The 27553-nt window shown below is 31.4% G+C and overlaps 1 protein-coding gene across 1 annotated transcript; it reads left to right on the top strand.

Moving 5' to 3' along the window:
• Positions 1–6690: 6690 nt before the first annotated feature.
• Positions 6691–10688, top strand: LOC114176234 (uncharacterized). The gene is made up of 2 exons (XM_028061195.2): positions 6691–9485; positions 10031–10688. Exons 1-2 carry the CDS (start codon positions 6899–6901, stop codon positions 10489–10491), a joined length of 3048 nt encoding a protein of 1015 aa, XP_027916996.1. The 5' UTR covers positions 6691–6898; the 3' UTR covers positions 10492–10688.
• Positions 10689–27553: the final 16865 nt, after the last annotated feature.

Below are 27553 nucleotides of genomic sequence, written 5' to 3'. Positions count from 1 at the left end.
TTCCTTGAAGTATATCCCTGCACTTTTCTTTGCTTGGACTAAAAGCCTTAGTTCCACATCCCAATCCATTTCGGTCAAGCTAGACTCACGAGCCTGAGCGAGTCTTAGTACAGTAGCAACCCCACAAAGTCTCGCCTAAGCGAGTTCCTTCTCGCTTGGGCGAGCCCATCCTTCGCTCATATCTAAGACACCTCGCCTAGGCGGTGAACCTCAAATGGACCACATTAGTTTCTCGAACTCTCGCTTAGGCGAGAGGCTGTCGCCTGAGCGATACACACTTTCACCCAAAACAGTAAATCCCGCCTGCGCGAGATGTGCAACCAAATCACTCAAAACGCACACGGGTTCTTGCTTAGGCGAGACACACTCGCCTAAGTGAGATGGCCTGTCGCCCAAGACCAAATCACCTCGCCTGAGCGAGATGCTCGAACAGAAAAGGTTTACGAGTCCCTGCATATTTCGCCTAGGCGAGCCTGGCTCGCTTAGGCGAAATATGCAGACTCTGGCACTATTTCACACACACAACAATAACAACATACCCAAATTCACACTCCAATTCATGCCACACAATCCAGAATAATGCACCAAACATGTACACACAATTCAGACCCAAAATAAATCCCGAAATCTCAGTTTATACCATATCTCATATGTACAGTTCCCCAAACCCTCATTATTTTCATTCAATTGCATAAGAAGTATGAGCAATTACCATCAGACCAAACAATTACAACTTCCATCAGCTTAGACACAAAATTTAGGGTACACACAGCCCAATCATGTAAAACCATATAATTAACATAAGATTTCGGGTTCAACTCCCTTGCTTAAAAACTTGAATAGCTGCCCTTTCTGCTAGGTTTTCTCCACCCTTTCATATTCAACCCACCATTAATTTTTTTAAGCACCCTTTCATATTCAACCCACCACTAATTTTTTTAAGCAAAAAAAGTTAAATCTAACTCACCAAGGTTCAAACCCATGACCTTACCAATGCCAAGTCAAAGCTAAACCACCAAGCCAATTCATGTTTCATGCAAATTCACATACTTTTACAATCATGTTATCACCCAACACGACCATGTATAATATTAAAATTAATAATAAATCAACCAAAACATAATGGATCAAGTCCTCTCACACAATAAAGTACTCTTAACCACTTGACTAGTACTTTTCCACGTCATATCCATTAGAATTTAATGTCATAAATACACTACCTACCCGCATTTATTAATTAATTAATTATTTAATTAATTAAATTCCGCGGATCTTACAATCACTCTATAATTCATTGAAAATATATCCACCATTTAGACATTCAAAATAAATATTTGTATCAACATTATTTATAATGCAGTAAAAATAAATAATAATATTCATTATATAAGTTAAATATACAATATATAATTTATATCAACATATATTATATATTATGTACAAAAACTTATAGTACGTATAAAACTTATAGTATGTACAAAAACTTTGGGCTATTTCTTTGCAAAATTGTGCTCAATTTCATATGTGACAATTCCGTCAAGATCTCTTCATTAGTTGGGGGAAGAGTCCGCACATCGGATTTTTTGAGGAACATGTCACGAGAGAATTGGATTTGGTTAGACAATGTGTGGTTGGGAAAAAGGGATCGGTTTTTTTAGTAAGTTACGGAATGTATCATCAAATCTTCAAAATGATTCCACGAGATCTAGTTTCATTCAAGTAACATATTCTAGCCAATTGAAAGGATCTTCTGAACAATCCAAGGATTCTTTCGATTCCATACATATGAAACCTTATAGTACCTACAAAAACATATATTATGTATAAAACCTTATAGTACGCACAAAAAACATATATTATATGCTTTAGTTTATATGAAGGAGTTATTTTATCAAAAGATGTAAAAGGAACAATCGTATGTCAATCCTTAATAAACTCATACAATAATTCAAATGAAAGGGTTACTTGACCATCACACCGTCAAATATTTCACTTCACGGTATAATATGAATATAAAACAAATTATATACTCCTCATTATTTTAAAAAAATAGAAGTTGTATTTTTTATTCATCTTCAACCGTAAAATATTCAACACACCCACAGTCCAAAAATGGTGTCAATTGCCATAATCAAGTGACAACGTTTTGCATTACATGAGTACACAAAACAAATTTCAGATTCCTAGAATTATTGCAGCAAAGCCTCGAAGGACCGCAATGCAGATGCTCCGAGATCTTTTGTACCTACAACCGCAAAATCCAATAGTGATATCTCCAACACCGATAATATTATGTTCGATATCAAACACAAATAAAGAATCCAAGAGGATAACCACGACAGATTAAAAATAAGATACACATTCAACATTGCTCTGATCCCAAATGTAAAACTAATGCCGAAAAAGGATTAAGGACTAAACTCCAGTCATTGCCACTGTCATATGAGAATCTTTAATGTGATTTTTGATTTCAAACTCTCACTTTCTAAAACTTTGATGGTATAGTATACTGCATAAGAGAGCAAATCTGATGACCCAACGTACAAAACACATAGAGTAGTTGCCATAATAAATTATTGCCAATTATATGGGATTACAATATCAAATTTTATGCAACAATTATAAAATTGATTGACAAATGAATCACATCTACGAAAATAATTGACCATGTAAATATCTCATATATCCCACATATTATATATTTGAAAATTTTCCAACAATTTTATCTTATTATCATATAATGTCAGACATCAAATATATATACATTTATATATGTTTGTAATGTTGTAATATATAAAGAAACTATTTGTAGAAAGATTTACAAAATTCGGTTAAACAAACACATATTTTAAAAATAAAATTTAGTACCGTAGAGTTAATTTTTGTTTATGAGTGAAGTATGTCTAAAGTCATTATATTTGCTTAATATTCATGGTATGACCATCTTTGCTTAATGAGATTTCTTTAACCTTATTCTATTTGTTTGTTTTTTAATCTTACAAATATCTTGTCCTTAACCCCATACTATTTATTCATTTGATAATGTTATAATATATTTTCTCATTAAGAAGTCCATAAAATAGTAATCTAATAGTTAAATTTGTTCACTAAAAAGCCACTAACATCATTTATTTATTTGATTACTTTATAATTGTATTGATTTGCAAGATATCTCTAACTTATTATACATACTTTTTTCTTATTATTTAATATATCAATACATATTTTTATTGATTTCTTAATGTTGATATTTATTATATTTTTATGTGTGTGCGTGTGTAACAACTCCAACTATTTTAAACAACATATATCAATGGTTAATTATCATACGATCTATGTAGCATTAATAAAGTCTTTCGAAATAACTTCACATTATAGTTTTTTACACTAGATAATGAACTCAAGAGTATTTCAAAATATAAACTAGGGAACTTTATTAGAGTTTTTCAAAACTATAATTCATCATCTCTACCATATTTCCATCAAAATCCTTCAATTTCCCGTTCTAACTCTCAAATGTCACTATCACTATCAGCTTCTACATCTGTTTTCGTATATTTAGAATATACGATCATCACAAAAGAGATAAAAAAAAATAACAGATACACAAAATTTAAGAATAAGCTAATTTTTACAATATTAAACTCAAATATTAATACACACACACACACACACATATATATATATATATATATATATATATATATATATATATATATATAAGTATTTTATATATAAAAAAGTAGTTAGCTAAGGTTTAAACATCGAACTACCATACCTCATCTCATTTTTTCTCTAATAACTCAAGTTGAACTTCTTATATCTCTTTTATATCATATATCATACCGTTTACTCTATTAAGTATTATTCGACTCTCAACACCTAGTTATCTTCCTCTACATGAGTTAAATACTAGTAGAGTCAAAATAATCTTACACAACTAGTTCCTTTCAATACACTTGAACTAAATCTAAATTAACGTTTTCTCTTAAAAATAACCAATTTGACAACAACAACATGCTTATAATCTTCATGCATACACATGCATTGTTAAACACATTTTATATGCCTCTATGGGTGGATTTATTTATTTTGAAGATGAGGAGACCTCCCAAAAATTTAAAATTCTTTATATATATATATATATATATATATATATATATAATGAAAATTTATGAGAGTTAAATTAGATACATTTTTTATTTTTTTATAAAACACACAGAGATGTCAAAATGGATTTCAACTTGTGAGCCAACCGGGCTCACCACAGGTTTAAACCGGGTTGGGTTGAGAAAAATTTAGTTTTTGCAAGAGTGGGTTGAACTCAACCCAACTCACTTAACCCATGGGCTAAACGAGTTCGAGTTGGGTTGATCCACTTAACCTACCAACATTGTTTTACAATTTTTTTTATAATTATTTACTACTCCTAATTATATAGGTTCACAGTTTCATATTTTTAAATGTTAGAATGTTGCTCAATAATATATAATGAATAGTTTGAATGTTTAATTAATTTGATTGTCAAGTTATATATATTGATACTTTAATCTTTAACTATAATCTTTATAGTAAATTACTCAAGCAACCATCTTATAAACAAAATTTTCTAAATTAGCAATACAAAAATGTGTAATTTTTTTATTTATATTTTGTTGAATAACATGACAGAAAATGTGTAATAATATGGACTATATGGACACTTTATTAGAAACAATTCATCATATATTGGTGGTGAGCATGATGAAGAAATTGGTTATTGATTCTATTGTGATTGTCATTTCATGAGTTGCTTAAAAATTATTTAAATACTTAAATAAATAAAATAAATATTTTTTTATGTGGGTTGAGTCAACCCACTTAACTCACCAACCCGTGGTGGGTTGAGCCGGATTGCAAAATTTCTGATTCACGATAAAGTGAGCCAGGTTGGGCTCACTCATTTTTAACTCATCTCGTGGTGAGTCAACCCGTGTGAGTCAGGTTGACTCACTTTTACATATCTAAAACCACGTCATTTAATATTAATAAATAGTAAAACATAAAATTAAATTGAACAAATAATAAAAACTTATTAAGATTTTTTTATCCTTAAATCTTGACTTATTATCTTTCCCTCTTTTACATGTATTTTTTTTGTTTCTGAAAAAAAAAGTTAAACACAAACTAATTATTTATACTTTCATTTCTTACCTGTTTAGTTCATTTTGAAGAAAAAAATACAATTCTCTCTTGCCACCACACTTGATAGTACAATATTAATTTCATATTTTTTTATCTCATGAGTTTTTATATAGTGTTTTTTTATGAACATAAGTTAATTATTATGTGTTTTTTCATATCTTGGTTGATTTCAATTGCGTTTGATTATCATAGGTATACTTATGAAGAATAGAAAAATAGATTATTTTTTTAAAAGTGATAAGTCACATGTGAAAATAAAAACAATACAAATTCAATTTCTTTTACCAATTTTGAAACAGTTTACCTATTTTGAAACATGATATTAATAATTCATTAATTTATTTTACTTTTATTAGTAATAATAATTAAATTTTGAGTATATTATTTCGAATTCAATTTTTTTTAAAATCAGTCATTAGTGTCCTATTAACTCATTAATTAATATGTTTCCATAAACCACGTAAAAGAAATAGTAGGCTGCAATTAATAGTATAAAGGAAAGAAATTGAAGGAAATAGTAGTACAAAGGAAAGAAGAAATTGTAGATAAATAAAATTTCTTCATTCTATTTAAATAATAAGAAAATAGGTACGTGTATGAGTTAAAAATTATATATAATGTAAAAGAAGTAGAATTTTTATGTGATTATATGATATTTTAAGCAAAATATATGAAATTTTCATTTTAAAAGTAAGTAGTTTTTTAAGATTTTTTATTAAAAAATCTATTTATTTTTTAAAAAGTAATCTTAAACATTCTTCATTTTAAAAGCACTTATTTTAAGATTTAAGTTTTAAATAAACAAAACCATTAGAAATTGTATTGTACTAACTCAACCCCGCTTTACTCATCACCAATATAAAACTAATGTGCATTCGTCATTACCAAATTAGGTTTGTTGTGTCATGCAAAAGAAACCATAGAGGAATAATAAAAGACCATAGACGAAAGCTTGGACACGAGAAGGGACCAAATTTGTTGAAAGAAACCTTGAATGTTGTGACACTTCAGAAAATGCCAATAACATATATATATATATATATGTATATATATATATATATATATATATATATATATATTCTTTTTTTTTCTTCACGTACTTCTGTCTATGATGAGATAATAAAAATTCTAGAACAGAAGACCACTCTAACCTTAATTAATCAATTAAAATAATATAAAGATAAAGTGACAAATGTATAAATGCGTGAGCATTAAAGGACAGTGATAGAATTAGACAGGAGAAACCAAAATTTGTGTAATGGTACAACAATAGAACAATTCATAAATGAGTTACCAAACACAAACCTCAAAACATGCAGTAGACATACTATAGGTATTCTACGGAGAGCTTTTCGGGAATTTTTTAGATAATGATTTCTTGTTACAGTAAACACTGTTTCAATCGTTGAAAGTGTGAAGGTATGGTATGATGTGCAAGGGTGATAAAATAAAAAGAAAAAGGAAAAGATGAACATTGGTAACATTATGTGTGTGTGTGTGTTCGATGGGAGGGTCTGGGGGCATGGCTGAGCACTGGCTCAGCCCTCATCCACTCACTCTGCACAGGGGTCAGTGATCAGTAGCATTCACACAAAAAAACACAGAATACAACAATGTACACACACAACACTCACTCACTCACCCTTTAACTCACTCCCCTTCCCTCCTCATTTTCATTTTCATTTTTCCATTTCCATTTCCATTCCCACACAAAATGCGACTCTTCCTCTGCTCCATCTTCTTCTTCCTCTTCCATTCTCACACACTCCATGCTGCGCGCATCTCTGAATATCGCGCGCTTCTCTCTTTTAAAGACTCTTCCATAACCGACGATCCTACGCATGCTCTCTCCTCCTGGAACACCACCACTCCCTACTGTTCCTGGTTCGGTGTCACGTGCGACTCGCGCCGCCACGTCACCACCCTTAACCTCACCTCCTTGTCCCTCTCCGGCACACTCTACGATGACCTCTCCCACCTCCCTTTCCTCTCCTACCTCTCTCTCGCCGACAACCAGTTCTCCGGCCCAATCCCCGCCTCCTTCTCCGCACTCTCCGCCCTCCGCCATCTCAACCTCTCCAACAACGCCTTCAACACCACCTTCCCCTCCAACCTCGCCCGCCTCGTCAATCTCCAAGTCCTTGACCTCTACAACAACAACATGACGGGTCCCCTTCCCCTCGCCGTCGCCGCCATGCCCCTCCTCCGCCACCTCCACCTCGGGGGCAACTTTTTCTCCGGCCAGATCCCTCCCGAGTATGGTACCTGGCAGCACCTCCAGTACCTCGCCGTGTCCGGCAACGAGCTCACGGGGAACATCCCTCCGGAGCTTGGAAACCTCACCGCGCTTCGCGAGCTCTACATTGGCTACTACAACGCTTACTCCGGCGGCATACCGCCGGAGATGGGAAACCTGTCCCAGCTTGTCCGTTTCGACGCCGCGTATTGCGGACTCTCTGGCGAGATTCCGGCTGATATCGGAAGGCTTCAGAATATGGACACGCTCTTTCTTCAGGTGAATGCGCTCTCCGGCTCGCTCACTCCTGAACTGGGGAACCTGAAGAGTCTCAAGTCGATGGATCTGTCCAACAACGTTCTCTCCGGCGAGGTTCCGGCGAACTTTGCGGAGCTCAAGAATCTCACCTTGCTGAACCTCTTCCGGAACAAGCTCCACGGTGCCATTCCCGAGTTTGTCGGCGAGTTACCGGCGCTGGAAGTTTTGCAGCTCTGGGAGAACAACTTCACCGGAAGCATTCCTCGGAGTTTGGGAAGAAATGGAAAACTCACTCTCGTTGATCTTTCTTCGAACAAGTTGACGGGAATGCTTCCCCCTGATATGTGTTACGGGAATCGTCTTCAGACTCTGATAACTCTTGGAAATTATCTGCTCGGTCCAATTCCTGATTCGCTTGGGAAGTGCGAGTCTCTGACTAGGATTCGAATGGGGGAGAACTTTCTTAATGGTTCTATTCCTGTTGGGCTATTTGGGCTTCCCAACCTCACCCAAGTAGAGCTTCAGAACAATCTTCTCACGGGACAGTTTCCTGAGGTTGGTTCCGTTGCTCTTAATCTCGGTCAGATTAGTCTCTCTAATAACAAGCTCTCTGGGCCATTGCCACCCACCATTGGAAACTTCACCAGCATGCAGAAGCTTCTTCTCGACGGTAACAAGTTCTCGGGTCAAATCCCTTCGCAGATAGGCAGGCTGCAACAGCTTTCCAAGATTGATTTTAGCCATAATCAGTTTTCGGGTCCCATTGCTCCTGAGATAAGCAAATGCAAGCTTTTGACCTTCATTGACCTCAGCCGCAATGAGCTCTCTGGTGAGATTCCAAACCAGATAACTGCCATGCGGATATTGAATTATCTCAACCTTTCAAGAAACAATTTAGTTGGCTCAATTCCGGGCTCCATAGCTTCTATGCAAAGTTTAACTTCTGTTGATTTTTCCTACAACAATCTCTCTGGTTTGGTTCCTGGAACTGGGCAGTTCGGCTACTTTAACTATACCTCTTTCCTAGGGAACACTGAACTCTGTGGTCCTTACTTGGGTCCTTGCAAAGACGGGGTTGCCAATGGCCCTCGTCAACCTCATGTTAAAGGTCCTCTCTCTTCTTCGTTGAAGCTTCTGTTAGTTATAGGGTTGCTTGTGTGCTCCATCGCATTTGCTGTTGCGGCAATAATCAAAGCTCGGGCTTTGAAAAAGGCCAGTGAAGCTCGTACGTGGAAATTAACTGCATTCCAGCGTTTGGACTTCACTGCTGATGATGTTCTGGACTGTTTGAAGGAGGACAACATAATAGGAAAAGGAGGTGCAGGCATTGTGTACAAAGGTGCAATGCCGAATGGGGATCAGGTTGCTGTGAAAAGGTTACCTGCCATGAGCAGGGGATCTTCGCATGACCATGGTTTCAATGCTGAGATTCAGACTTTGGGGAGGATTCGACATAGACACATTGTTAGACTGTTGGGTTTCTGTTCAAACCACGAGACAAATCTCTTGGTGTATGAGTATATGCCTAATGGAAGTTTGGGTGAGGTTCTTCATGGCAAGAAAGGTGGTCATTTGCACTGGGACACAAGGTATAAGATTGCTGTGGAGGCCGCCAAGGGCCTTTGCTATCTACATCATGACTGTTCGCCACTCATTGTCCATCGAGATGTTAAATCCAACAATATCCTTCTTGATTCCAACTTTGAAGCTCATGTTGCGGACTTTGGGCTCGCTAAGTTCCTTCAAGATTCTGGAACATCTGAATGCATGTCTGCAATTGCCGGTTCCTATGGATACATAGCTCCAGGTAATATATTGAAATTCAACATAATTGATGATTTAGACGTTGAACTAGCGTGACTAACAACCTTTATTTCTATATGGAATCCTTAATGATCGGAGCTTGTCTCATGTCACTCAACATCATTCGTTTAGGGTTAGAATCGAACAGTATTGACACTACTGTTTGGTTTGGACGTTTTATGTGGTTAATTAATTAATAAACGCTAACATCCTATGTTGCCTTCCTTGACTCGTTTTCCTTTTCATGACACACTAATAATAACGACCGCTTTGATTTGTCCTCTAATTTATGTTGCTTCGAAATACTGTTACTGTTTAAAGAGATAACTAGCCCAGTGTGTCGTTTGAGTGTTCATCGTAGCTCCCATCGTATAATTAGGCAGTCCTGCAGTCATAGATTAGAGATGTTCACAGTTGAAAACAGATGGTGATTAATTGGCAACATGTACGTCAAAGTAAATGGATAGCAAATTCCCATGGCATTATCTCGTATTCACTTAATTGTTTTCAATTAATGTGGCTGATTTAAGTTTGTGATTTCGACTGCAGAGTATGCCTACACGTTAAAAGTTGATGAGAAAAGCGACGTGTACAGCTTTGGAGTTGTTCTTTTGGAGCTTGTAACAGGCAGGAAACCGGTTGGGGAGTTTGGTGATGGTGTGGACATTGTGCAATGGGTGAGGAAAATGACGGATTCAAACAAGGAAGGGGTTTTGAAGGTTCTTGATCCTAGACTTCCATCAGTTCCCCTCCATGAGGTGATGCATGTTTTCTATGTAGCCATGCTATGTGTTGAGGAACAGGCGGTGGAGCGACCTACTATGCGAGAAGTTGTTCAAATTCTCACCGAGCTTCCAAAGCCGCCAAGCTCTAAACAGGGGGACTTAACAATCACAGAGTCCTCTCTGTCATCATCTAACAGTTTAGAGTCTCCAACCACAACATCTAAGGAACCTAAAGATGATCAACGTCCTCCTCAGTCTTCACCACCTGATCTTCTTAGCATTTGAAGGGATGTGTTTCATATTTATTTCTTTTGGGTTGTGATAGCTTATCTACTTGTTTTCTTCAGTTTTCTTCTTCTTTCGGGGTGGGGTTTCTCTCTTAGGTGTTAAATGTTTGAATATTTCTTCTCTTTAATGGTTTTGCAATTTGTACATTAGGATTGGTGGGAGTATTTTGTTATATAAAGTCCGTGTCTTCATCATGTAGCACTTGTTGTTTTATGGTACGGCCTGTTGCTGTTCTGATCCTGCACCGGGGAACAGTGTAAGCATCGTGAGAAAGTCTTGTTCTTTTATGGGGTACCACTGACAGGAGGGTGAAAGAGACATGCAGCGACACTTGATATTAAAGAAAGAAATGTGTACATGTTTCAAAACAGTATTTATGAAATGATACTGACAAAATAACCAAATAAGCTTTCAAAATGAGTCACACAAAAAACTTTATGGACACTATCTATTTATGACACACATAAAATATAAATATTTATTTTAGGTACAGAACTGCTTTCTATAAACCTTTTGTATTTAAGAAATAGAGTTCACAATGAGAGTTTTATACGGGAAAAGAATTATTAAACTTTACTTTAGTAATATGATAATTCTTTGGAAGTTCTACCACGTGCTACCACCTGTAATTTAAGAAAAGAAAATGCAGCAAATGGTTGCATCTTTGGAAAGTGATAACTTAAGAATGGAGTAAGTAACAGTTGTGCAACTTAGCGTCAACCCAGAGTAACTGGTTGTGGAGTTGTGGACCATGGTTTGAAGTATGGTTGCAATGCATTGCATGCATAAGGTGAGGATGGTCGTATCGGGAATTCTGGCATGGACATTTTACTTTGGCATTTCAGAAATGGGCCAAGTAAGGTATGCACGTGACACACGTTAAAAAAGATTGGTTTGTTAGGAACAGAGTGAGGGTGCATTTGTGGTAGTTGAAACTGTTATATTGTTGTAACAGATATGTATTCATGTTTTGGGTAAGTGGGGAAAGAAGTTTTCCTGGGATGGCGAAGCCATCTACCATAGGTAGCTGAGGAGAGGTTTGATATGGTTTGAATTAGAGAGTCACTGGTTGGTGCGTCATAACTGAGAGAGAAAAGAAAGAGGCATGTGAAATTAAAAAAAATTGGGGCCAACCTGCCCCCTGCCATTTCCTAAAGGGAAAAACCAGGACAAAATTCCACTCTCTGTTCAGTTGGGTTGATTGTGGAATCAGGATCTGTAATATTAGAATAAATTCATTTAAATAACCCTTTTGATCCTGAAATGAAACCAAATTTTAAAACGACATTGCATGCAGACAGATTGATTTTGCTTGCTACCACCATCATGATGGGATGTGATGGCATTCAATGGAGTGTAACCTTTGGGCCACAACTCACACCAAAAGGGCTCCACTATACCAATCATGCCTTCGTAAATTACATCTAACTTTGATCATTAATACAATTCCACTCTACACAAATTCCCCCTTTTAAACAAGCTTATTTCGTCATTAGTTATTGTGCTTCAAGTAAAATTTAACTACTTTATTTACGGAAAGCATGAAAGAGAGAGCGGTGTCTGATCTAAAAGGGATTAGGAGGTGGTAGTACAGTAAAAAACACACACACACTAAAGAAACTCTTCTCTCATACTTCGATATAAGATATTTTCAGGTTTAGATATCGTCTTAATTTTAGAGGAGGTAAGTGCGTATTACGTAGATTATTATCTTAATTAATTTGTTTAATATTCTATGAATACTTGTCCAAGGAAATATGTCTTACGCGACATAATCTAATATAATATAAGAAGTACGAGATTGGTATAGATGCATAAGTCGAGATAGTCTCACTTACATGACTCAATTTCAGATATGTATAGTACAATTATCATAAATAAATAAAATAAAATTCTTATTTTGTTCTACAATTATATTATGTTTTTTTAGTCGATCCAACACAAGAATAAAGATCAAAAGGATATGGAACCTCTAAAGAATACATGGTTTCGAAGGATCCTAAGGAGAAAAAAACAAACGTTGGATGCATTATTACACTATGATTGAGGAACTGAAATTTGGAATCTTGACACTGAATACAACCTAGTGTATGATAAATCATTCCCAAGTTTAGTACTGGGGGAAAGAAAAATCCAATATAATATATCACGCTAAAACTAAAGCACCTCGATATGGCTTTGAAATTCAAATTGTTTTTGTCGAAGAAGGAACAAATAATGAAATCCAAGGTAAAGAAAAAAAAATCGAAAGTTGAAACTTGAAAGACAGCAATGCTAATTCGGTACCAAAATGACAAACAACTTTACCCCAAAATCTATGAAAAGAAGATGAAGCAGTGGAGGGAGTTGCACTTTTTGTACAAAGGTTTTCTGTTTGGTTGGACCTATTGTGTTGTCCAATATATATCATATCACCCACTATATTCTCTTCGATTTTTAATTTTGATGTTATCTGTTACTTTCACTGGTTTTTATTTGTCTTATGTTTCTTTTGAGATTCAATGTTGTTAAGAGATCTCACTCGTTACGTCAATGTGAAGAAAGATCTGAACAGGGAATTTCATGGCTAACGGAAATTATAAGATTAACATTGTGGAAAGACTCACAGAAAGTTAAGACTAGATATACGCTAATACACCTATGTGGTTATTATCGCTAAAAATATTTAATTCATTAATTATACTCAACTTAAATTTTTTCTGTAAAGTTTTATATTATCTTATGGTAAATGAAAAAAATTATTCATGTCCTATTAGGCATTGCTATGCTACTGATAGAATTGTTCTAGTTCGTACTAACTAAAGTTTGATTGAAAGTAGTACCAAAGAGAAGAGATGCACCAAATGACAACACGAAGGGAAATAAATGGTGTAAAATATTTATCCCGATAATTTTAATGGTTTTCCTATTTTTTATCTTAAAAAATTAAATATGAGACATTCTGGAAAAATTTAGATTCATTTCCATCCAAATCAATGTCGGGTCGATATTTCAAGACTATTGATATAGAGCTGAGTTATTTTGTGTAAAAGTAGTACATTGAATGAAAATTAATGGGAACCAATTTGCCAACAATAGCTAAACAAGAGTAAATACACACAAATGATAAGAAAAAAGTTAAAAGATTTTCCCATTTAAGACAAATTAATAACTTTGTTTAATAGCCGGTAATTGACTAAGAAAGAGAAGAAATAGAAAGAATAAAGTATCATTTGCTTCTTTAAAAGAATAAAATAACGGAAAATTTAGACTTTTTTTTATTATTGTAGATCATATTTGAATTTTATTGACTTAAATAGACTATCACGTTTTTATTTTCAAACTACCTTTTATTGTTTAAGTATAATTTGTTTATTCGAATAATTAAATTCTGATCATGTTTTTTTTTCTAATTTTGCAGGTTTGTTTGTGGAATCTTATTTGTCAAGGAACAAATCCTTAACAACATCTTTTTCCTATTATTATAGATTTGTATATTTATTTATAATAAATTACTTTATTAAAAATTTAGGTTTAATTTTTTGGATCCTTAATAAATTTGAAATTTTTTAATTAAATCCTTACTAAATTTTGGTAGTTTACTGAGTCCTCAAAATTTCAAAACTTTTTAATTCAGTTATGTAATTAAATTTTTTTTTGTTACCTATAGAATCGACACTTAGCTTATATTGTCATACCGCCTAAATATTGTTACATAATACATTGTTTCAAATTATACTTAAAGCTAATAAAAATTATAAATTTAACAAAATATTAAATTAAAAAAATATAACTTATATAATATTAAAAAATAAATAAAAATTATAAATTCATAAAATTATGAAATATAAAATAAAAATATATAATTTTATGATTTTAAAATTTAATAAATTTGTAAATTTATAAATTTATAATTGTACAATCTTATAATCTTATAAAATATAAAGTATAAAATTATAGATTTATAAAATTATAAAATGATATAAATTTAGAAGTTTATAAATCATAAAATTGTAAAATTATAAAAGTATAAAGTATAAAATTATAAGTTTTTAAAATTATATATTTTTATTTAATATTTAATAATTTTATAAATTTATGATTTATATTTTTTTAATTTTATATTTTATAAATTTATATTTTTTATTAGCTTTGAGAATAATTTTAGATAACTATAACAGCAAATCCTTGAGAGATCTTTTTTATTATAATAGTTTGCAACAATGAATTATGTAACAATATTAAAGTAGAGTGATAGTGCAAAATAACTAGTTCGTCATAAAAGTAACAAAAAAAATATATAAGAGGTACTTAATTAAAAAGTTTGGAAGATACAAGGACTCAATAGAACACCACCATAATTAAGGCAAAAATTTATAATTTGTTACAACTCACGTGAATATAAACTTAAAAAATATATTTGACTTAATATTTATAAATTAATCGAGAATAAAAAGTTTAAATGACTATCATAAATAAGATAATTTCAATTTATTGTAATTATGGTAATAGAAAATTTATTATAATAAAATATTGTAATTATGGTTATTTTTTTCTTAAATTAATTTTGATAAATGTATATTTATTTGGTTAAAATAATTTACATTATACTTTGTGTAATAAATTAGAAAAAAAAAAAGATTGTATGCGTTTCTCCCACTTTATGATCCAAATTAAATAATAATATATGTTTCTTAAATTAAATAATACATATGATCCAAATTACTACTAACACCTACTTTTAAATAAAGTTATTGTATGTGTTTCTCCCACATTAAACTTGTCGAATATCATAAATAACTCTCGAGTACATATATGAAGGAATGGTTAATGCGAATTTATCAAAATATAATTTCTGTCAAAGACTTAGCTAAGACTCTAGTTGAACAAAAAATATTAGTACATATTCCACCATTAGTCCTAAATAAAGTGGAAGTATTATATACATGAAAACATTAAATACTATTAATGTTGTTAAAAGAAGAAAAGAAAGAAAATGTGATTGAAATTATATGAGTAGTGGTAGAATTAGAAGTAATGGTGGAGAAGAGAGTTGGAGTTTAGGTACCTGCAATAAAAGCAGTTGATAAAGAATGAAAAGTACAATTGTGTATTGTAGTTGGGGTGATTGATTATCCCTGTGGTAGCCCACACCATTTTCATATTATCATTGTTTCATCTCATTACTCCCCTTTGACTTCATTTAATTCTGCAGAGAGCTGCACTAATTATAATCTGCTCTGTCAGGGAACTCTCCTACCTTCATTATTCAATTCAACTTTCAACAAACGCACATTCAAATCTTAGTGCTTCTACTATTTTCACTAAATTATAATACTTCTAAATATTACTTGATACATAAACAAGTAACCTTAATATTCGTACTGAAAAAAAAATGTCTGCAAATGCAAGAAAAACAGAGAAAAAAGCATTGAGGTTGTAATGTAACTTACTTTATTGTTTTAAACAAAGTCAATGCAACAGTTAAAGTTAAGAAACTTTTCTTCTATAACATTTATTTGAACTTGTTTTATACGACAATTAAAGTTGAGGAGTAGCAAAATGGATTGAAAAAAAAACTACAAAGTTGAACATTTGTGATGCAAACTTTAGACTCCGTTTTCCCTTGTTTCAAATCGTTGTTTAAAGTGTGAAAAAAGCATCCAGAAAAAGAGGAAAAAAGGAAAGTTGTGAAGGCTGGGTGTGAGTTGATAGGTGCACATGGCTCCAACAATAATACCAATAAAGCAGTTTGCCCTTAACGTGAGTCCACTTCCACAGCCCCACCCTTTGCCCTATTTTACACCATCCAAATTTTTGACCTAAAAAGAAAAACAAAAAGAAAAAACGTATTTTAGAAACAAATACTCTACTTGGAAGATAGGTTTCTGGTGAGAAGACATTTGAAGCTGATATTAATAATTTTGCTGCGAATGAGGAGTGAGGAGTGTTATAGAAGGACAGTGGCAGACATGGCGAGCATTGTGGGGTCACAACCATGAATCTGAAGACCAAAAGAGATCATAATTTGAACATTTTAAGCGAAAATTAAAAAATTCTTAAGTAAAAGATAAGATAAGAATAAAAGAAACCCAGAAATCATGCAAACGATCCACGAGTGTTTGTGCATGATTGTTTTGGCAATCATTTGCGTGGCGCATATCCTTCTCATCAACACTATGTTACTTACCAAGCAATCAATTATGAGCCCACAATGGTAAAAAAAGAACAATAGAGAATGCAACTTTCTGCTAATGCAAAGAAAGATCGAAATATAGTATTAAATGAAACTAGCTTTTCTTAAAAAAAAAAATAGTAATGGGGTAAATATTTTTAAGGTATATGATATGAACAATTATATTCGTAGTACCATTTTCTTTTGTGGTGGAATTTTACCAACCTATTGGCAAAGCACGCATGTGCCTCGGCATCAACATTAGTGGGAGTGGGAGGAAAAATAGACAATTCTCAAAATCCGTGACTCAGTTTGTCTATTTTCTTGTTTCTCGCCCACATTCAATAGAAAAGTATAACTTTTTACAAGAAAAAAACAAGCACAGATCTGGCTAGGAGTCTATAAATAAATTGTCCGATACATTCTTTGTTATATAGCATAAACACTATAGAAGAATTGTGATTGAAATGTGCAATGATTTCTTGAATAATAAAAAACGGTACTCTTATCTTTTGTTTGAAATAAAGAGAGAACATGGGAAGAATGGGTATGTAGATTAAAAAGATATTAAAAAATGGGAAGTATGGTTAAAATAAAGTTACTTGATTGAAAAAAAATTTAAGATTATTTAGTTTGAAAGAAGAATTTTCTTTAGATTTTTAGAAGAGTAGCCTAGGCTTTGTCAAAAAGATTTTATGTGATACCAAGACAAGGATGTAAAACAAAGTAGAGGTGGTGAATGATTTTTAACAATTTGTTTATTCTTATGGTATACCTATTTTTCATTCCAGGCTACGAAACTCTGTCAATGTCCTATGCAAGGAGTTAGGTTGAAAAACCTGTTTATATTAAAATAGGCACCCTAAACTTCGAAGGCATAGAAAATTATCTCTATGAAATACTTAAGATGAGAATAAAAAGAAAGAAAAGAGAGACTGTAAGAGGTTTGTTTGGAATAACAATTGAAGCCAATGCTTTACGAGATAAGTAAAATAAATATTTTCTGGAAATCAAAATAATATAATTAAAATGTATATATTTAATTATTATGAAAATAATATATAATTTAATATAATAATAATTATAAAAGAAATCACATCAATTTAAAGGATTATTTTTCGTTCCTTAAAATTCTTAAATTCATTGATAATCATAACTAAAATTTTATGTTATTTCTTTTTTAATGTAAATAATCATACGTCATCAAGAATCTTGAAATCACTTCTCTAATTGAACAATTGAATCATTGGTATCATGGTTCAGAATATATGAATAAGTTGAATCGATCTCATTTTCATTTTTACAACTAGCTTATCTTTTATCAATTTTAAAAAAATGATTCTATTTTTTTATTCTTCATCAATATACTTATTTAAAAAAAAAAATTAAGACTACAAAATAATTTATCATAATCAAATCAAGAATTGAGAGACATATATACTAAAAGAAAAATCTATAATAATCAATCCACAATTAAAAATCGATTATGAAAAAAATGCACAGTACAATATTTTTTTCTACTATATTCATAAAAAATGAATATATAAAGACTCATGAAATAAAAAATCATGTTAATAATTAAACTAATATTTCACTATCAAGATAAACAAAAGAGTTACTTTTTTTTTTTCAAGAATAATGGAAGAGAACATGAAAAAAATAAGAGCAGAAATAATGAGTATTGTTCTCTTCAGAAACACAAAAGAATACAACTGAGAGGTGAGAGACGAGAACAATATCTGAAAGACTCAAAAGACAATGAGAGACAAATAAAAAATATCTTAATAAATGTTTTATTTTTTATTATATTTTATTTTATAAATTTTATTTATTTACATTAAATGTTGTGTTTTATAAAAGAAATAAAAAAATATTTAATATAATTCTCATCAATTTCCATTATACTAAATATAATTTAAAAAAATTAATTTTTTTACCATAATATATAATTTAAAATTTTTTGTTACAAAATTTTAAAAAATTTCAAAATTTTTGGGACTCATGACTCTCCCGGCCTCTCTTAACATATATCCCTGATGTTAGTAATATTTGTGTTATAATGAACCTTGATGAGTTTGTCAAAAAAAAATTGAGGACAACCTCACTAATAAACATGAACTAATCTAAAAATTATATTTTTATTTATAATAAATCATTTTATTAAATTAATAACCTTATATATTTCTCTACCTTTCTTCTCCTTTTCTTTACTCTCTCACCTCCACCGTTTATTCACTCATACACATTTGATCTTATTTGTACTTTATTTTAGGTATGGTTTTTTGAAAATTTCTTTGATTGAAATTGTTCTCTGGTATGATTTCATTTGGGTGACGTATTCATATTTTACATGTGTTTGTGTAGAATATTTTAAGATATTTTATCAATATTTATTAATTATATTTTTATTTTTAAAATAAATATATCGATATATCAAAGTATCAAATACGTATCATATTTGACATACATACCGTATTCGATACATGTTTCATATTTATACATCATAAATTTCATGATATGTTTTTCATCTGTTATTGATATTGTAATGACGGGAGAATTTCCTTAAATTTTTTTGCGGGAATTGATGACCAATTTATAAGCTCTAATACACCGAAACTGGGCCGAGAGAGAAAAAAATGGAAATTGTTTGGTTCTGTTTTTCAAATTTTGAGATGTCAAAATGGATTTCAACCCGTGAGCCAATCCGGTTCATCACGGGTTCGAGTCGGGTTAGGTTAAAAAAAATTCAATTTTTTCAAAAGTAAGTTGAATTCAACCCGGCTTACTTAACCCACGGGTTAAACGGGTTGGAGGTGGGTTGACCCACTTAACCCACCAACATATTTTTACCATTTCTTTTTATTTTTTTAATTTTTTAATTTTTTTTAATTTTTTTAATAATTATTTACTACTCCTATTATATATGTTCACAATTTCATATTTTTAAATGTTAGAATGTTACTTAATAATATTTGAATAGTTTGAATGTTTAATTAATTTGATTGTCAAGTTATATATTTGTTGATACTTTAATTTTTAACTATAATCTTTATAGTAAATTACTCAAGTAACCGTCTTATAAACAATTTTTCCTAAATTAGCATGAAAAAAATATATAATTTTTTTTTTATATTTTGTTGAATAGCATGACAAAAAGTTTGTAATACTAGTCATGCTTTCTTAGACTATATGGATACTTTCTTGGAAATAATTCTTCATATATTGGTGGTGAGTACGATCAAGACATTGGTTTTTGATTTTACTATGATTGTCATCTCATGGTTACTTAAAAATTTATTTAAATATTTGAATACTAAAAAAAAATTAGGTGGGTTGGTGAGCCAACTCACTTAACCCACCAATCCGTAGTGGATTGAACCGGATTACAAAATTTCTAGTTCACTATAGAGTGAGCTGGATTGAGTTCACTCATTTTCAATTCTACTCGTGATGAGGTTAGCTCTCGTGATCGGATTAGCTCGTGTTTATTCAAATTGAAGACATTGGGTTGATTACAATATAACAAATTTACGTAAGGAAATGCGGGAATTTCTTTTGACACCCACGCAAATTTCTTCGCCACCTCTCATTTATTTCGAATTTAGTTTTTGGAACATATTTTTCATTCAAAAATAAATAGGATGTGGTAGAGACGAAACATGTAAGGTGTAAGAAGTGAATAGAGTCAATCGTGGAAGAATATAACATTACAGAGCACGTGTGACAGAGCACCTGTGACTTTTGGATTGCTAGTTCTACTTTAAAAAACAAAAATCCACTGGACCCAACTACTTGGGTTGGTGCATGAAAAACCTAAAATGAACATTTTCCCACGTCAGACAACCGGCATAGAATATGTTGAGGATTGATCTCTCGCAAAATTAATTATGATACTCCAGAATAATTGGTATTATAATAATATATAAAGAAAGTATATACTCATTAGTTCTTAAAAAAAAAAAAATTGATAAATTATTGATTAAAATTTTCACATAAATAGGTTTTTGAAAAAATATCTAACTGCATGTGAAAATTTTAATCAAAGACCTATCATACTTTTTTTTATCATTTAAGATAAGAGCATGTCTTCCCCATATCATACTTTTTTTTATCATCTCCCAATTATTTTGAATGAAATTTTCATACGTAAAATATACTTTCGGAACATTCCATTTCAAAATGCAAAGTGAGGCCAATAGTTAGTGAAGTTGAAGAGGATAACGATGTAATAATGGATAAGAGAGCTGAGAAAAACTTTCTCCGCCCATAAGGCCAGGGAATTCACTTTGCTTTCCGGAATACACTACACCAATTTCAGAAATATCTTTCCGGAAGACACTCATCCCCTCTATTTCGGATCAAAATATTCAGAAGGTTGTGTCGGAGAAGTGAAGAAAGAAATTTTATCGGGTGCAAAAACAAATACAAGAGAAAAAATAGGAGAACCCAAAGCCGTATATGTTTGGGCTATCATGCACTGTGAAAGTTCAAAGTTAGTAATATATATACATATTAATATAGAAAAAAAGAAGATTGTATTCATAATTAATCAATATTTTTTTATACATATTTTATTGTTGATTTTACTCTAATTAATATAAACTATTTTATTAATTATTCAACCATTTAGGTTTTTATAATTATTTCTTTTAATTCAATTAACTATATCTAATACAAAAGTTTGTTTATGATAAAATTTTTAAAAATTCTTATTTTAATATTTTTTATGAATATGATTTTTATAAATTAATAAAATTTTCTATTTTAATAAAAATTATAAGAATTAATTTTTAATTTTTTATCATCTCTGGACAAATAAATACATGTGTTTCCATTAATAAGAGTAAATTTCAGTTTGATAAGTGTTTTTGTATACTTTTATATTAAATGTGACATCTCATTTAATACATAAATTTTAGTAAATAAAACATCACATATCATAATATAAAGTAGAGCATGCGACAGAAGTACATGAGAATCAACATTTTCCAGTTATCCAAAATATATCAAGGTAGGAGTACCATAGGTGCAAAACAATGCCATAAAATGAACTTAAACATGAAATAGTTCGGCAAAAGGATTGCTCAACAGAACAAAGAATTATAATTAAAATTGTTCTTCAAAAGGGTGTACCAAAGAGCAAAAATTACCACCTAGTCTAAACAGCGACATCTCCACTATCGGAATGATCTCTAGGAATCTCCATATCTGCTCACAGCAGTGACGAATTATAGAAGAGGTAGGGAGAGGCCATGGCCCTCCCAACATTTTTTCTAATGTTATATATATATATTGAAAATTTTAAATTTTTTTAAATTATTAATAGTATATTTAGAAATTAATGGAAATTGAATTGTGTCTTTTTTTTTAAACACAACATTTAATGTTAATAAATAATAAAACATAAAATTAAATATAACAAAGAATAAAAATATTTAGATTTAATTACTTTTTTTTTCTATGGTTTCATCTAAAAATGTTAAATTACAACTACAAAATCGGGACTAAATTAGGACTAGAAGATTTTGATGACCAACTTGACGTTTTTGGAAACCGGAGCCAAACATGTAATTAAACAAAATATCTATTAAGATATTTTTTTATTTTCTTTCTCGTTGTCTTTTTAGTTTTTTACAAAATTGTACTCATTTCTCACTCTCATATGTTTTCCTTTCGTTGTTGAAGAAAAAAAAATAAGTTAAATACAAACTCATTCTTTTTGCTCTCATTTGTCATTTGTTTTCTTCCTTACTTGAAGAGAAAAAATGTAACTCTCTCTTGTTTCACTTTATAATGAAATATTAGTTTAATAGTTATTAACATTATTTTTTATCTCACGAGTCTTTGTATATTCATTTTTATGAATATAGAAGAAAAACAATGTATTATATATTTTCATAACCAATTTTTAATTGTGATTTGATTATAATATTTTTTTAAGAATTATTTCTTAATATTTTTTATTAAATTATTATAAATTATTTTTTAATATTATTAAAAAAATAGGTATATTATGAAGAATAAAATAATATATGTTTTTTGAATGATAAGAGAGAAGCTATTCGTGAAGATGAAAACAAGATAAATTTTATTTCTTCTCGTATAGTTTTAAGCATTGTATTAATGATTTAATTGTTTAATTAGGGGTTAAATATGTTTTTTATCCTTCAATATTTAGTGAAAATTGGAATTAGTCCCTCTTGTAAACCTTGAACCAATTTAATGCCTCAACTTTGTAGATGTGTGTGTGGATTTAGTCTTTTTAACCAAATTTTATTAAGTTTATTTGATGTTTCAAACATATCTTAATATAATATTTTAGTTTGTTTATACCGTTTGACATATGTTCAGTTCAATATTAGCTCAGAAACGCGTTTAAAACATCAAATAAACTTAAAATAATTTTGGTTTAAAGGTCTAAATCCATGCATTTATAAAGATAAGGGACTAAATTGGTTCAAGGTTTTCAAGATGGACTAATTTCAATTTTCACTAAAAGATGAATGACCAAAAACATAACTTGACCTTTGTTGCTTGTTTGGTGCATAACTTTCTCTATAGTTATTAAATTAAGTTGGTTCTTTTTGCATTTAGTTCTTGATTCAATAATATTTAATTTGAATGTAAATACAAAATTTTTAGAGCTTTACACAAGCTGAAATTTTATTTCTAAAATCCCAAATTATTTGCATAATGTGTTGTTAAGTTGGATTGGATAAAAATGATAAGAGTTAGTTATTTTCCAAGAGAGACATATGTTGGATTGCATAAGAAGTTCATGTTGTATCCTGGAGGCTTGTGCAACACACCACGGATAAGTCCTTAAGGGTAGTGAATCTACACGTCTCAGGAAGTACCATTTTTTGTTTATGATGTTAATTACAACAGATTCCATGGGGAAATCCTATCTGATTTAATTAGTAGTGTGTTTATTGATATAAGGAGTCAGTTCTGGAGGTTTATCATGATACTCTAATGTTCATTCAAGACTCATGTAGAGTGGAATGAGTCATGTGGTGAGAGGGGTAGGAGGTCTTATCTTTAATAATAATCCCATGGTTCTTATGACGGTTAGAGGGACTAACCTTATATAGTAGGGTAAAACTCATTGACAATGACTCTGCAAGTAGTAGAGATCACCACAAGTGCAAAAACCACCAAGAATCATATATCAATGTCTAGATCGGATAATTGAGTCTAGAGTGCCATCTTATGTGATCGGAGCAGGACATAGCTCAAGCCTAGCAGAATTCCTATTTCAGAAAAGGGAGAAAGACAATGAATTGTTGCTAAGTGAGGAAACACAATGAAGGATTGAGTAACTGAGAAAGAGGTCATGGCGGTAACAAGTGGGCTGACATGGCCTTTTAATAAAACAAGCTCGAACCTTTTTAAAACAAAAAGAAGGTCTTACATTAACTCATGCAATTAAAATATATATTTACATTATCAACAGAATTGTTAATATTAATACTATGAAAATAACATTTATAACATTAATAAAGAAATTGCTTTTTTAGTATATATAAATTCTTATCATTTGTTTTTAAATTAAACTAACTACTTATAATAACGAAACCAATCTATAAAAAGAACTATTATAAGCTTACAAATATTATTTTTGTTTACAATATCTGCACATTCACTCTTTAAATGACTTCAAATATATAGTCAAACATATCTTGAGAGTACTATATTATTTTTATGTGGCACGTGTCATATTTATTTATTAGGTTATTCTATTAAAAAAACAATTTTATTTAATTAATTAAAATTACCGTCTTGCAATAGGCTTTTATGATATAGTAAATTTTTCTAAGTTGTAATTAGGAGTATGATGTGCTCTGATCGAAACAAAAAATGTATGAGGTAAAATATATTTACGAGAATATGAATGCTAGATGTATAAAAGATATATACAACAACACGGGCGCTTTGGATGTAATACGGAGGTGATTATGGGTTATGTTACGTATTTAAGATTACAATATCACAGGTATATCAGTAGGTATGTGTTAAAAAAATGATAAATAAAAAAGACGTAAAATAATTTATTAAAAAAATTTAAAATAGAAATTTTCCTTATTTAAAAGAATATGATAAAAATAAATATAGAAAAAATAAATAATAAACAAAAGAAAACAAAAAAAAAAAGAGAGAGAAAAAGGTAGCAGAAAAGAGAGAAAAAGAATAAAAAAGAGAGATTCCAACCTTTTCTTTATAATATACCCCACTATTATTCTTTTTACTCCATATTTGCATATTGGATTAAATACTTCAAATTCATTTTGCTATCCGCACCTGCTTTTCTTTTAATATCCAAACTAGCTCTGCTTTTTACACCTTGGTCTTGTTATGTTAAAAGTCCAACTCACGTTTATATTATTTACGTCCCCAAATTTTCTATTTTCACCCATTTTGGATCCAAGCCCAACACATTTCCTACCTACACCTCCCTCGTTTTATTTTCACACCCTTTTCTCATGGGATAACAAGCCCAAAACGTTTTACCACCTATCCCAGCCTAGTTTTCTTTTTACACCCCTTTCTCAATGGGCTAATATGCACAACATGTTTTCTATTCTCACCTCTCCAATTTTTCTCTTGCACCCCTTTTGGGTTTAAGATCAAACGCACCTCAAACAAAGTTGAATATGACTCATTTGAGTCCAATCAAATCAAGTTGAACCTATGTAGGACCCAATTCAGTTTGGTCCATATCAAACATAATAAAGATGAGTCAGTGTTTGATCAAATAAAGTTAAGGTCACATTGAGTTATTGAGTTATGTCAAGTCAAATCAAGTTCGGTCTACAATGAGTTTTGTTGAGTCAAGGTTATCTCTGGCCAAGTTGATGAGTCAAGCCCACCCTTGATTAAATTGAGTTGGTTTGGACCCACTTTAGATTGAATAAGGTGGAGGCTACGCTGGGTAGAGTCAGTTTAAGTCCATATCAAGCTTAGTCGAGTCAACCCCACCTTTACCTTTAGCTTAGTAGAGTCATGTTTACCTCAGACCGAGTTGTGTAAGTGTCTCCATAGACATAATTAAGTCGAGCTCACAACATACCGATTTAAGTCAAGCCCGCCACTAACCAAGTTAGGATAAACCTAACTTTGATCAAGAAAAACAAGACCCAACTCTAACCAAGTTGGGTCAGATCCAATTCTGACCGAGATAGGCCAAGCCAACTTTAGTCGAATCATAATGAGGCTAACTTTTATGATATAAGAGTTTTCATTTTTTTTTTGAAGAATTTTTTGTAAAAAATGATATATATATATATATATATATATATATATATATATATATATGTATATAGATATTATAATTTAGTCATAATTATGTTTTGAATCCCTAATAAATTTTGGTGGTCTGTTGAGTCCTTCCAATATTAAAACTTTTCGATTGAATCCTTACATTTAAGTGGAGTTGTTAACTTTTTGAATTTACAGTTATCTTACACCACTCTCCATGAATATTGCCACATAAAAGACCATGATGACGAGATATTTTTAAAATATTCATTGTATTTGATGAAAATTAATTTTAAATTTAATTAAAATTATAAATTAAAAAAATATAAAATTACAAAATATCAACAAATTATAAAATTATAGAATATATAATTTCATAATAGGAAATATACAAATATAAAATTATAAACTTATATCCTATAAAACTAGTTACAAAATTATAAAAAAGAAATTGTGAAATTAAAAAAATAAAAAATTATGAAATTATAATATTATGAAATTGTAAAGTTTTTAAATTTTATTTTTTTTTAATTTTATAATTTTATATTTCACAGATTTTTATTTTATAATTTTATAGTTTTATTGTAAGCCCCATTTCTTTCAGCTTATGAGTATTGGGTCTGGCCTTTTCGTAGGCCCAAGGCCAGCCTTGTAGGGAACCCCTGTATCTTTGCAGCTCACTCACTCTCACTTGTTTCCTTTCAGAAGATTTTCTCCCTCCCTCAAACACCCTTGAACTCCAGTTAGAGCTCTGCTTGGGCATAAGTTTCCTTTCTTTCCAGCCAGTTTTTCTACTTTGTACTATCAGGTAAGTTGGACTTCAACTTCATCCTTCCTCTTTTTCCAGTTAAAAGCTCTGGTTTCGTCTTAGGTTTTCTCTAGTACTCCATTCTCAACTTTGTGAGTGTTCGTTTTCAGCTCAGTAGGTTGCTCCTGTACTCTTTTGCTCTTGTTGGGGTTACCGCTCTCTGTATTAGCCTCCAAAAAGGTAAGGGAAGCTAGAAATTTTGTGCTTTTAGGTTATTTTTGCTCATTTATGGTCTGTTTTCTGAGTCTGACGTTTGACTGATATCGATGGGAGTATGAATCTACTTTAGTCTGTGTGTATGTTTGGTTGAAAATGGTAGTGCATGTGCTAACATGTGCGGAACCTACTAATCTCGCCCAAGCGAGTGATCCTCGCCTAAGCGAGAGTAGCAGGGACTCACCCTGGATTTCCAGCTCGTGTTGTCGCCTAGGCGACTAGTTTTTAATTTTGAGCGAGGCGCAGTCTCGCTTAGGCGAGACGTTGTCGCCTAAGCGAGAACTCGTTGGAATCCTGCAATGGCCACTGTAGAGCTCTCACCTAGGCGAGAAGGGGTCGCTTGAGCGAAAGGAACCCTTTCGCTTGGGCGAGGACCTTTAGCTGGGGCGAGAATTTGTGACATGGGCTGTTGTGTTGGCTGATGTGACTCCATGCTGTGTTAATTATTTTCTTTGCTCATAGTATGTGGCCATGCTTAGTATGTATGCTTGAATGAGACTGGAATGAAAGTGTTGTTATGTAATAAGCTATGATTTCATCGGATTGAACATTAGTATGCATGTGATAAGCATGAAATGAGAAACATGATATATTTGTTGGTGGAATTGCATGAGAATTGGGTG

Source organism: Vigna unguiculata, chromosome 3 (assembly GCF_037176805.1).
Source record: "Vigna unguiculata cultivar grain cowpea cultivar isolate G323 ecotype 2 chromosome 3, ASM3717680v1, whole genome shotgun sequence".
NCBI classification, from domain to species: Eukaryota; Viridiplantae; Streptophyta; class Magnoliopsida; order Fabales; family Fabaceae; genus Vigna; species Vigna unguiculata.
The sequence above is the reverse complement of the archived record's forward strand: the minus strand, read 5'-3'. Positions and strand labels throughout refer to the sequence as shown.